The sequence below is a fragment of the Ranitomeya imitator genome, chromosome 1 (genome assembly GCF_032444005.1).
Source record: "Ranitomeya imitator isolate aRanImi1 chromosome 1, aRanImi1.pri, whole genome shotgun sequence".
Classification (NCBI taxonomy): Eukaryota; Metazoa; Chordata; class Amphibia; order Anura; family Dendrobatidae; genus Ranitomeya; species Ranitomeya imitator.
The window spans coordinates 507,965,920-507,978,501 of record NC_091282.1 but is presented as its reverse complement, the minus strand read 5'-3'; the positions used below and the strand labels follow the sequence as shown (position 1 = coordinate 507,978,501).

Here is a 12,582-nt window from a genome sequence, read left to right as displayed (position 1 = left end):
AGAAAAAGCATCACTGCATGACATGCACACCATCCAAATAATAACAAATGTATAAAGAAAAATTCAATTTATTAATGCACCTAAAACACACCAAAGAATAAATAAAACATACTTAAAAACCAAAAACAAAACATCACAGGTTGAATAGTATGCAAAATAAGGCAACCACCAAAACCTAACCTAACTGGCTCATATGATGATATCCCATGCGGCTATAACAGAGTAGAAGCCACTAATATGGATCCAGCAGGGGAAAATAAATATATCCCCACAAATACATGGCCTAGGCTAGATTGGTAACCAAAGTCCTAAAGTAAGCAGGACAAAGGAGAAACAATCAGCCATATGAGCAGCACGTATAAAGACTCATAGTGAGATCCAAATGTGCATACAACCTGGTGTAAACTGATGTCCCACGCGTATCGCCCGGCGAACTGGGCTTCCTCAGGGAGTGTGTAGAGAGGCACAGATATAGAGCTTATATACATACGACATAATAAAAAAACAACGTACCGGTGTGCAGAGCACGGCCAACCGGAAGGAGCAGGAGACTCGCGCAGCCGCACGACATAGAGAGCGCTAGTAGAACATACGGCTGAAACAGCGCACATAAATAAAGCTCCACCTCCCATCAAGAGAACAGGAGAGCAGGCGCCTGCGCGGACATCTAATAGCAAGCCGCACAGACGCTGAAGCCGGCACCATGGAAACCACAGCCGGGCATATCCATGGAGCCGGCATACCAGCCAAACTCCGCCCCCAATCGGGACACGGAGGAAAAATGCGCCCATGTAGGAATATAAAGAGACATGGATGAAGCGGTGACAAAAATAACACCGCAAAAATCACCCAGCCCCCAAAGAAAACATATAGGGGATGCACGGCTCAAACCACCATAGGTGTATATAGCCAAACAATAGCCTATGTGAAAGATCCACAGCAAATGGCCTAAATCTGAATACAGATAGGCCGCCATAAGGACCATGACGGACGCACAGGCAGATTGCCTGATGGTCTCCAGATAGCACCCATAAGTAAAGACCTCATATAGCATGTATAAGATGTGAGCCAAAAGGCAAGGGCGAACAGGCATAGCCCCGATAGACACGGGGGAAGGGAGGGGGAGGGGGTTAATAGATCATACACCATGTATATCCAATCATACATCGAGCACTCTCCGGAGAGTTCACCACAAACAACCACATACACAACACACAAATATAAATATGTTAAACATAAGTCTAGAATGATTCAAACCAACTTTATTATATCTTACAACATCCCATAATATCAAGGCCTATATGTTAATATAAAGTGCTATTACAATTTCCATGAATAAGTAAAACATGTACAGTAAGGCATAATAACCCACAGCAATAAATAGTCCCTATAAAGACGATATAAACCCAAGACGAAAAGGAGGTGGAGCAGGCCGAGGACGTATAAATGTAGTGTAAAGGAAGAAAAATAACCACAGCATGGAATAGAAAACCATTGACCTGCCTAATGAGCCAGTACTAAAGGCTAACAATATCCAAGAGCCGAAGTGGCCTATCCACCTACCTAATGAGCCAGTCCTAAGAACCTATATAATAATAGGACCCAAGCATCTAAGTATCTGTAATAACCTGTAAAAGAGGCCATAATAAGCCTACACTAAACAGTATAAAAAGCATACCTAAACCAAGAATAACCTAACAACAAGGAAAGATGTCACAGCAGGATCCTGATCGCTGCTGCCTGTTAAACTGAACGATATCGCTAGCCAGGACGCTGCAACGTCACGGATCGCTAGCGATATCGTTCAGTGTGACGGTACCTTTAGGCTATGGGTTGAACTAGATGGACTTAAAGTCTTCCTTCAACCTTTATAACTACGGTATGTTACTATGTTACTATGTAATATGAATATTGTGAAGTGGATTTTCATGGGCCCATCCAGTATGTGGGTTCCAAGGCGTAATGGGGTGCAAATGACTGACTATGCAGCTTGGCTGGCTTTGCTGCCAATGTGTAAAACAAAGGAGTACGGGAGTACAAAATGCATGTTGTGAAGTGGATTTTCAGGGGCATCATCCAGTATGTGGGTTCAAAGGCTTATTGGGGTGCATATGAATTGCTAGTAGGGTTGGCCTTGAATTCAATGCAACATTTTTTCAGGAGTCCCCCCTGGACATCTTATGAAAGGGGTATTGTAGTGCATCATAATTCTTGGCAGCTCATCCACTCACAGCATAGGTTACAACAGTTTAGGAGACCCACTGTTTCATAATGTCCCTGTTACTAGTACAAAGCAGGGGATCTGACCTCGGACGTACTATCCCATTCGAGGTCAGAAAAGCTTCGATGAATCGAGCAGTGAGGTTAGTTTCATATATCAGTTTTCTTTCTCATAAAGTCAATGTCTTTTCATTGTTCTGGACTAGTGATGGGCGAACCCATGGGTGTTTGGGTTCGGTGGGTTCGGCCAAATATCTAAAAAAAAGTTGGGTTGGGGTACTAGAATGGTACTCGAACCCAAACCGGGACCCCATTAAGATGAATTGGGGGGCCGAGCATCCACTTTTTGGCACACTGTCATCTGCATGACAGAGCAGCAAACAAGAGCTCGGATCGGCAGTAAAATTATTCCTGCTGGTCACAGAGCTGCGGTTTCTAGTGTGAGCCAACAGCTGTGACTTCCTGGAGAAGTCCGTGTTCGGTATAGACCCTGAACTTTACTATTCATGTTTGCCCATCTGTATTCTGGACCCATTTTTGGTTCTTGTCAGCTTTAATAATGTTTGTTGACTTCACTGTTCTTGTATAAAAAAAGTATAAATTTTCCTAACTTCAGCTTCTCATTAAGCTAAAAAAGATACGGACAGCTCTCAAATGATATCTGTGTGCTATTCATTTTTTCATGGTGTCATTGTCTTGCATTACAACGGGGCTAAAAATAAGACATGGCTATTTTCTTTTTTTTTCTGCAAAACAACCTGAAATAACACTTACAAAGACAATGACGCATAAAACTGGCCTCAATCTTTATTCACACAGTTTGGTTAACTATATATTTTGTTATGTTTTTCTAGCTATTTAAAAAAATACATCATCATGACTACATTATGTGAATATACCCTTATTGTCATTTGGCCACCAAATATCCATCCAACATGCACATGCTTCTGTTAAACATGCATATGTTAGAAATAAGCAGAATGGAGAAAAGCGCTTAGCAAAATTTTTTGACGGTGGCTTATCTCTTGTAGGAACATTTGAATTTAGACATTAATGTTCAAACAATGCTGCTAAAAATATTATTAGAAAAAAATGCAAAATATTGTCATAGATGACAGCTGCTTTGCTTTAATCATTCTCTACAATTATTTTTATTATACGATATTACCTAGAGGTGAGCAGATCTTTAGAAATTTGGATTCACTAGCTTTAACAAATTTTCCCAAGAAATGTAATTTGAGGCAAATAAATTTGCTGCGAATCACATAACTAAACGGCCTCTAATTTCCCAGAAAATATATGCGTTACACTCTGGATTCTCCTTGGAGTCTATTGAGTTTTGTATTGCATAGCATGCCTCAACACACTTAGGCTGGTTTCACATTAGCATTTTTTTTTTGCGTTTTTGCGCAAAAAAACGCATGCTTTTTTCCCCCCTATACTTAACATTAAAAACACATGCATTTTTTTGCATGCGTTTTGACGCGTTTTGACAATGCATGCGTTTTTTCTCTGCATGCGTTGTGTTGCAGAAATGCAACATGTAGTAATTTTAGCTGAGTTTTTTTGCCGCAAAAAAAGCATGCGTTTTTTTGCGGCAAAAAAAACGTATTGATGTCTATGTAAACGCATGCGTTTTTAAGCACATGCGTTTCCATGCGTTTTTATAGAAAAACACAAGAATACACACTGAAAAGCCACCCCCAACCCTAACCCTAAGGGATCCTAACCCTAACCCTAAGGGTTAGGGTTAGGATCCCTAGGGTTAGGGTTAGGGTTAGGATCCCTAGGGTTAGGGTTAGGGTTAGAGTTTGTGTTTTAGGGTTAGGGTTAGGGTTAGAGCTTGTGTTAGGATTAGGGTTAGGGTTAGAGTTTGTGAGTTTTTGTTAGAGTTTGTGTTAGAGTTTGTGTTAAGGTTAGGGTTAGGATTAGAGTTTGGGTTACGGTTAGAGTTTGTGTTTTAGGGTTAGGGTTAGAGTTTCTGTTAGAGTTTGTGTTAGAATTTGTGTTAGGGTTAGGGTTAGAGTTTGTGTTAGAGTTTGTGTTAGGGTTAGGGTTAGAGTTTGGGTTAGGGTTAGAGTTTGTGTTAGGGTTAGGGTTAGGGTTAGAGTTTGTCTTAGAGTTTGTGTTAGGGTTAGAGTTTAGGTTAGGGTTAGGATTAGAGTTTGTGTTTTAGGGTTAGCATTAGAGTTTGGGTTAGAGTTTGTGTTAGAGTTTGTGTTAGAATTTGTGTTAGGGTTAGGGTTAGAGTTTGGGTTAGGGTTAGGGTTAGAGTTTGTGTTTTAGGGTTAGGGTTAGAGTTTGTGTTTTAGGGTTAGGGTTAGGGTTAGGATCCCTAGGGTTACTAGGGATCCTAACCCTAAACCCAAACCCTAACCCTAAGTATTTCTGTATATAGTGGGTTTTCTAGTTGATTTTGATGATTGGCAGCTTTCACACACTTCTCATCATGTGTTTCAAAAACGCAAACGCAGGAAAAAACGCATGTAAACGCGCCAAAACGCCGCGTTTGTGTTAAAACATGCAAAAACGCATGCGCCTAAAAAACGCAGTGTTTAAACGCGTTTAAACATGTTTTTTCACCAAATGCATTTGCGTTTAAAACGCTGCGTTTTTAAACGCAAATGTGAAACCAGCCTTACTGAGTCTTCCGACGGACGTTTTAAAATTAATTTTACCGATAAAGTTTTCAAACTTGCGCTAAACCACCAATTTCAGGAAACTTAACTCGAACTTGATACTTTGCAACTCGGTCAGGTCAGAACAGTAAAGGGGACATGTCTATCTTATTAACAGAACAATAAAGCAAATGTTGATAACATGATTTTCAATTGAATTGCTGGTAATATTGGTGAATCTATAATGCCGTTGATATATCAGGATTGAACAGTGCAGAGTTAAAGTATGTCAGCAGAATGATGTTCCATTTAGTGTGCCTTCCTTCTTTTGACGTCGCTTATTTCAGCATATGTGCTGCTTTCATGAATGTGACATTAATTCTGTGTTTCTCCATGTAGCTCCTTTCATCACGACTCCCCTTGAAACACTTGATGCTTTAGTAGAAGATGTCGCCACTTTCATGTGTACGGTTGATTCATATCCTCAGTCGGAAATCACATGGACACGCAATAACATTCCTATCAGGTCTGTAAGCCTTTCATGTGTAGAACTCAAAATTATTTGAATGGTTATTTACTTTATTGGTGTGAATGATAACAAATATTTTGGCACAATACATCATGCATGTCTAATGGAGAAAAACCGTGTAGTACACACTATGCAGGTGACGTAGTGTTACTGTTAGTAGATATAAAATCTCAATTTCAAATAAATTAGGATTTCATTGATAACACATTATATTATTAGCTCAGCTTTAGGGATCATGTATGTTCGTGGATCTTGGTCTGATTGCGGATCACAATGCACGGGTTGGCTGCGAGTCTCCTGACCCAAGCATGACATATATACTGTATATACTGTATATATATTCATATATTTCTGAGTCTCTCATGCTCAGGTCAGGAGATTCATAACCAGTCCATGCATTGCGGTCCATTATAGGAACAAGATCCATGGACGTCTGTATAAGACCTTATTCATGCTTGGGCCAATAACTATAAGAAACCCAAACGTTGTGAAATATATCTTAATAACATATATCCCTAATCTCCCTAGTCCTCTCTCACTATTGGAGTTATATACTACTAGCACACAGAATTCTGATGATAATTAGCACAGGAGTAGGCAATTATTTTTGCCAAGAGGCCACATGAAAATCTGTTACTGATGAGGAGCGCTGAATCAATATGCTGAACTATTAGTTTTAATGTCACCGCTGCAGCTGGAACTCAAACACTGTAGAATCGGGGGAGACTTCACTGAAGATGGAGAAGGTAAGTAAGGCTGCCGTCACACTATCAGTATTTGGTCAGTATTTTACCTCAGTATTTGTAGCCAAAACCAGGAGTGGAACAATTAGAGGAAAAGTATAATAGAAACATATGCACCACTACTGTATTTATCACCCACTCCTGGTTTTGGCTTACAAATACTGAGGTAAAATACTGACCAAATACTGCTAGTGTTACGCCGGCCTAACTGCTGAATTACTTATTTTAATGCAGCACAATCTAATGGACCAAAAAGAATATCCCTATAAAGGGATTGTCCACTAGTTGACAACTTCTTTTAAAGGGAATCTGTCACTAGGTTTTTGCTATGTAATCTGAGATCAGCCTAATGTAGGAGCAGAGACCCTGATTACACTTACTAGACTGTGCTCTGCTGTTTCAATACAATTGGTTAGACTCACCTAGAGAGGTGGATTCACTAAGCCATATATTCGGGTGGGCAAGCGGAACACAGGCGTCGGTGCAGCTTGCTCGATAACACACTTCCTCCTGGCCCCCTGAGGAAGCCATGGCGAAACGTGCGTAGGGGCACGTGTCATAACCACGACTGTGAATATGGGTAAGAGATAATAATGACATGACTTCTTGTGCCTCCTATGGGGACAATATTTTTGATGGTCACTAACTTATTAGATACATAGCACTTTCTGCCTACCCTGTGTTGTGCTGGAGCTGGTCATTTTTTACTGGTGGTATAATTGAATGCATTGTCACTTTATGTATTTGATAAGGATAATGTGAAAGTTTTCTTAGTATATTCATGCTTGTGGGGTGACACCATTTTTGTCTGGTGTACCTGTCTGACCCGATCTGAACAGCTCTGTAACTTGATACAACCTTTGTTGATACAGTATAGGTATTTATATTTGCATTATTGATCATGTATTATTTGTTAATTAAAACATATCTTTTACAATTCTGATATACTTCTTTGTGGTTTATGTGCTCCATGTTTTCTTGTTTTAAAATGAGCTATGCTAGATATGCAGCAGAGAAAATTGTTATTGTATCATAACTTGTGCCCCAGTATACTATAACACATCACTAGAACAAGGGTCTCTGTCCCTACCATATGCTGCTGTCAGATTACATAAAAAAAAAACAAGGGAGACAGATTCCCTTTCAATTCCCCTGATTGCTGTAAAGGTAATTTTGGTAATAGGTTTATGTCATCTATTGACCTGGGTTAACCCCTTACTGACCTTGGAAGTGCCCAATACATCATGGTCAGGAAGTGTTTCCTGACCTTGGACGTACTGAGTTCGTCATGGCGATTTTGCATGCCCAGGAGTTGTGCCAATCGCCATTGGGTGATCAGCTGATATTAACAGCTGACACCTGGGTCTCACTGCCAGGAGCGGTGGCAGCACCGTTCCCTGCTGTTTAACCCACTAGTTAACCCCTTCAGTGAACACCACAAAAAATAAAAAACAGGGCAAATAAATATTCTTTTTCTTCATTCTACTGAGCAAAATGTGGAATAAAATACGATCTAATAGATGATTGTAAATAAAAATGGTATCACTGAAAATGCCATTTTGTCCTGCAAAAGATAATCTGCAATACAGCTCCATCAGTGGAAAAATTAAAAAGTTGAAGCTATCAAATAAATAATAAATCAATGCAAAAATAATATTTTTTCTCTATGAAAGTTTTCATTATGTAAAAGCACCAAAATATAAAAAAAATTAATGTGATATCGCTGTAATCTTACTGACCCAAAGAATAAAACTGCCATATCAATTTTACCACAAGCGGAACGGCATTAACAAAAAAAAACTGTTACTGGTTTTTGTTCATTCTGCCTCTCAAAAATTAGCATAGATAGCGATCAAAAATTGTCATATGCCCAAAAATGGAACCAATAAAAACGTCAGCTCGTCCCGCAAAAATCAAGCTGTCACATAACTGTATTGGCAATAATGGGGAAAAATTATAGCTCTCAAAATGTGGAGAAGAGCAATTAAAAGGGTTTTTTAGTTTAGTTTGTGACAGCAGCTAAACATAAAAAAAAGTTTAAATCTGGTATAGCTGTAATCGCACCGACCCAAAGAATAAACCTTACCTTGTATGAATACATTTTTTCACATGATTAAAATTCCTTGAGGGGTATAGTTTCCTAACTGAGGTCAGTTGTGGTGCGTTTCCACTATTTAGGCACATCAGGGACTCTAAAAGCAACATGACACTAGCAGACCATTCCATCAAAGTCTGCATTCCAAAATGTCACTCCTTCCTTTCTGAGCCCTGCCATGCGTCCAAACAGTAGTTTTCCCCCACATAAGGGATATTGGCATATTCAAGAGAAATTGTGCAACTTATTTTGTTGTCCATTTTCTTCTGTTACCTTTGTGAAAATAAAAAAATGGGGGTTAAAAGAACATTTTTGTGTGAAAACTCAGATTTTTTATTTTTACGGCTGTACATTATAAACTTCTGTGTAGCACATGGGGCTTCAAGATGCTCACTATATATCTAAATACATTACTTGAGGTATCTAGTGTCCAAAATGTGGTTACTTGTGGGGGGTTTCCACTGTTTAGACACATAGAGGGCTCTCCAAATGGGACATATTGTCAGCTAATGATTCCAGCCAATTTTGTGTTCAAAAAGTCCAATGGCGCTCCTTCCCTTCCGAGCCCTGCTGTCCGCCCAAAAAACAGTTTTCCCCACTAATGGGGCATCAGCGTGCTCAGGAGAAATTGCACGATACATATTGTGGTCTATTTTCTCCTGTTAGTTTTGTGAAAATAGAAAAAAAATGGGAATAAATTAAAAATGTTGTGAAAAAAAATTTTTTTTTCATTTTTTCACTAATTACTGTGAAGCACCTGAAGGGTTAATAAACTTCTTGAATGTGGTTTTGAATACTTTGACGGGTGTCACTTTTGGACATTTTCTGTCATATCGGCTCCTTAAAGTCATTTCAAATGTGATGTGGTCACCATTAGGGTTGAGCGAAACGGGTCGAACATTTTCAAAAGTCGCCGACTTTTGGCTAAGTCGGGGTTTCATGAAACCCGATCCGACCCCTGTGCGGGGTCGGCCATGCGGTACGCGACTTTCGCGCCAAAGTCGCGTTTCAATGACGCGAAAAGCGCCATTTCTCAGCCAATGAAGGTAAACGCAGAGTGTGGGCAGCGTGATGACATAGGTCCTGGTCCCCACCATCTTAGAGAAGGGCATTGCAGTGATTGGCTTGCTGTCTGCGACGTCACAGGGGCTATAAAGAGGCGTTCCCGCCGACCGCCATCTTACTGCTGCTGATCTGAGCTTAGGGAGAGGTTGCTGCCGCTTTGTCAGAAGCAGGGATAGCGTTAGGCAGGGTCCATTAACCACAAAACCGCTTGTGCTGCAGCGATTTGCACTGTCCAACACCACCCTCGGTGTGCAGGGACAGTGGAAGTTTTTTTTTTTTTTTTTTTCCCCTCAGCGCTGTAGCTCATTGGACTGCCCTAGAAGGCTCCCTGATAGCTGCATTGCTGTGTGTACGCCGCTGTGCAAACCAACTGCTTTTTTCAAAGCACAAATCCTCTTGTTCCTTCCTTTCTGCACAGCTATCTTTTTTGTTTGTCCACACTTTTTATTTCATTTGTGCATCAGTCCACTCCTTATTGCTGCCTGCCATACCTGGCTGAGATTACTGCAGGCAGGGAGATAGTAGCTGCCTGCCATACCTGGCTGAGATTACTGCAGGCAGGGAGATAGTAATTGTAGGACATTCCCTGTTTTTTTTTTTTTTTTTTTTTTGGTGGGAGATTAAGATTGGCAATTTGGCATTTCTGCTAGAGTGCCATCCCTGTGTGTGCCATCTCTCTCACATAGTGGGCCATAGAAAGCCTTTTCATTTTTCTGTATTTTTTTTTGTGGGGTGTATAAATTCTCCCTGATAAAAATACAGTGGGAGATTAATATTGGCCTTTGGGCTTGTGTGCCAGTCCTGAGTGTGCCATCTCTCTCACAAATAGTGGGCCATAGAAAGCCTATTTTATTTTTTTTGGGGTTTTATAAATTCTCCCTGAAAAAAAGGGAGATTAATATTGGCCTCTGGGCTTGTGTGCCAGTCCTGAGCGTGCCATCTGTGCCAGCCCTAGGCGTGCCATCTCTCTCACAAATAGTGGGCCATAGAAAGCCTATTTATTTTTTTTTTTGGTTTTATAAATTCTCCCTGAAAAAAAGGGAGATTAATATTGGCCTCTGGGCTTGTGTGCCAGTCCTGAGCGTGCCATCTGTGCCAGCCCTGAGCGTGCCATCTCTCTCACAAATAGTGGGCCATAGAAAGCCTATTTAATTTTTTTTTTTGTTTTATAAATTTTCCCTGAAAAAAGGGAGATTAATATTGGCCTCTGGGCTTGTGTGCCAGTTGTGAGCGTGCCATCTGTGCCAGTCCTGAGCGTGCCATCTCTCTCACAAATAGTGGGCCATAGAAAGCCTATTTAAATATTTTTTTGGTTTTATAAATTCTCCCAGAAAAAAAGGGAGATTAATATTGGCCTCTGGGCTTGTGTGCCAGTCCTGAGCGTGCCATCTGTGCCAGCCCTGAGCGTGCCATCTCTCTCACAAATAGTGGGCCATAGAAAGCCTATTTAATTTTTTTTTTTGTTTTATAAATTTTCCCTGAAAAAAGGGAGATTAATATTGGCCTCTGGGCTTGTGTGCCAGTTGTGAGCGTGCCATCTGTGCCAGTCCTGAGCGTGCCATCTCTCTCACAAATAGTGGGCCATAGAAAGCCTATTTAAATATTTTTTTGGTTTTATAAATTCTCCCAGAAAAAAAGGGAGATTAATATTGGCCTCTGGGCTTCTGTGCCAGTCCTGAGCGTGCCATCTGTGCCAGTCCTGAGCGTCCCATCTCTCTCACAAATAGTGGGCCATAGAAAGCCTATTTTATTTTTTTTGGGGGTTTTATAAATTCTCCCTGAAAAAAAGGGAGATTAATATTGGCCTCTGGGCTTGTGTGCCAGTCCTGAGCGTGCCATCTGTGCCAGCCCTGAGCATGCCATCTCTCTCACAAATAGTGGGCCATAGAAAGCCTATTTATTTTTTTTTTTTGTTTTATAAATTTTCCCTGAAAAAAGGGAGATTAATATTGGCCTCTGGGCTTGTGTGCCAGTTGTGAGCGTGCCATCTGTGCCAGTCCTGAGCGTGCCATCTCTCTCACAAATAGTGGGCCATAGAAAGCCTATTTAAATATTTTTTTGGTTTTATAAATTCTCCCAGAAAAAAAGGGAGATTAATATTGGCCTCTGGGCTTCTGTGCCAGTCCTGAGCGTGCCATCTGTGCCAGTCCTGAGCGTCCCATCTCTCTCACAAATAGTGGGCCATAGAAAGCCTATTTTATTTTTTTGGGGGGTTTTATAAATTCTCCCTGAAAAAAAGGGAGATTAATATTGGCCTCTGGGCTTGTGTGCCAGTCCTGAGCGTGCCATCTGTGCCAGCCCTGAGCGTGCCATCTCTCTCACAAATAGTGGGCCATAGAAAGCCTATTTATTTTTTTTTTTTGTTTTATAAATTTTCCCTGAAAAAAGGGAGATTAATATTGGCCTCTGGGCTTGTGTGCCAGTTGTGAGCGTGCCATCTGTGCCAGTCCTGAGCGTGCCATCTCTCTCACAAATAGTGGGCCATAGAAAGCCTATTTAAATATTTTTTTGGTTTTATAAATTCTCCCAGAAAAAAAGGGAGATTAATATTGGCCTCTGGGCTTCTGTGCCAGTCCTGAGCGTGCCATCTGTGCCAGTCCTGAGCGTCCCATCTCTCTCACAAATAGTGGGCCATAGAAAGCCTATTTTATTTTTTTTTTGGGTTTTAGAAATTCTCCCTGGAAAAAAAAAGGGAGATTAATATTGCCCTTTGGGCTTGTGTGCCAGTACTAAGCGTTCCATCTCTCTCTCTCTCTCAGTCAGTGGGCCATAGAACGCCTATTTTTGGTTTTATTTGTTTTCTAAATTCTCCCTGAAAAAATCATTTTATTTTATTTGGTTTCTAAATTCTTCCTGATAAAATCATATTTTTTTTATTATTTTTATTTCTAAAGTCTCCCTGAAAAAAAAAAAAAAAAAACAACCAAAAAAACAGTGGGAGATTAATATTGGCCTTTCTGCTTGTGTGCCAGTCTTGACTCCTGGGTGTGCCATCTCTCTCTCTCTCTCTCTCTCTCTCTCCAATTGTGGTCCATAGAAAGCCTATATTTTTTTTCCTTGATTTGGGTTCTAAAATCTACCAGAGAAAATAACTACATCAATCATTGGTAGAAAAATATTGGCCTCTGGGTTTGTGTGCCACTCCTGACTCCTGTGTGCGTCATCTCTCAGTCAGTGGGCCATAGAACGCCTATTTTTGGTTTTATTTGTTTTCTAAATTCTCCCTGAAAAAATCATTTTATTTTATTTGGTTTCTAAATTCTTCCTGATAAAATCATATTTTTTTTATTATTTTTTTTTCTAAAGTCTCCC

At 40.4% G+C, this 12,582-nt stretch overlaps 1 protein-coding gene across 1 annotated transcript in view; it reads left to right on the top strand.

Annotated features, from left to right (window-relative positions):
- MUSK (muscle associated receptor tyrosine kinase) overlaps window positions 1–12,582 on the top strand; it is a 331,368-nt gene that overhangs the window by 84,342 nt on the left and 234,444 nt on the right. Inside the window, exon 2 of the mRNA XM_069745513.1 lies at window positions 5,238–5,364. Within this exon, the coding sequence (XP_069601614.1) occupies window positions 5,238–5,364 (127 nt within the window). The remainder of the gene's footprint in view (window positions 1–5,237; window positions 5,365–12,582) is intronic.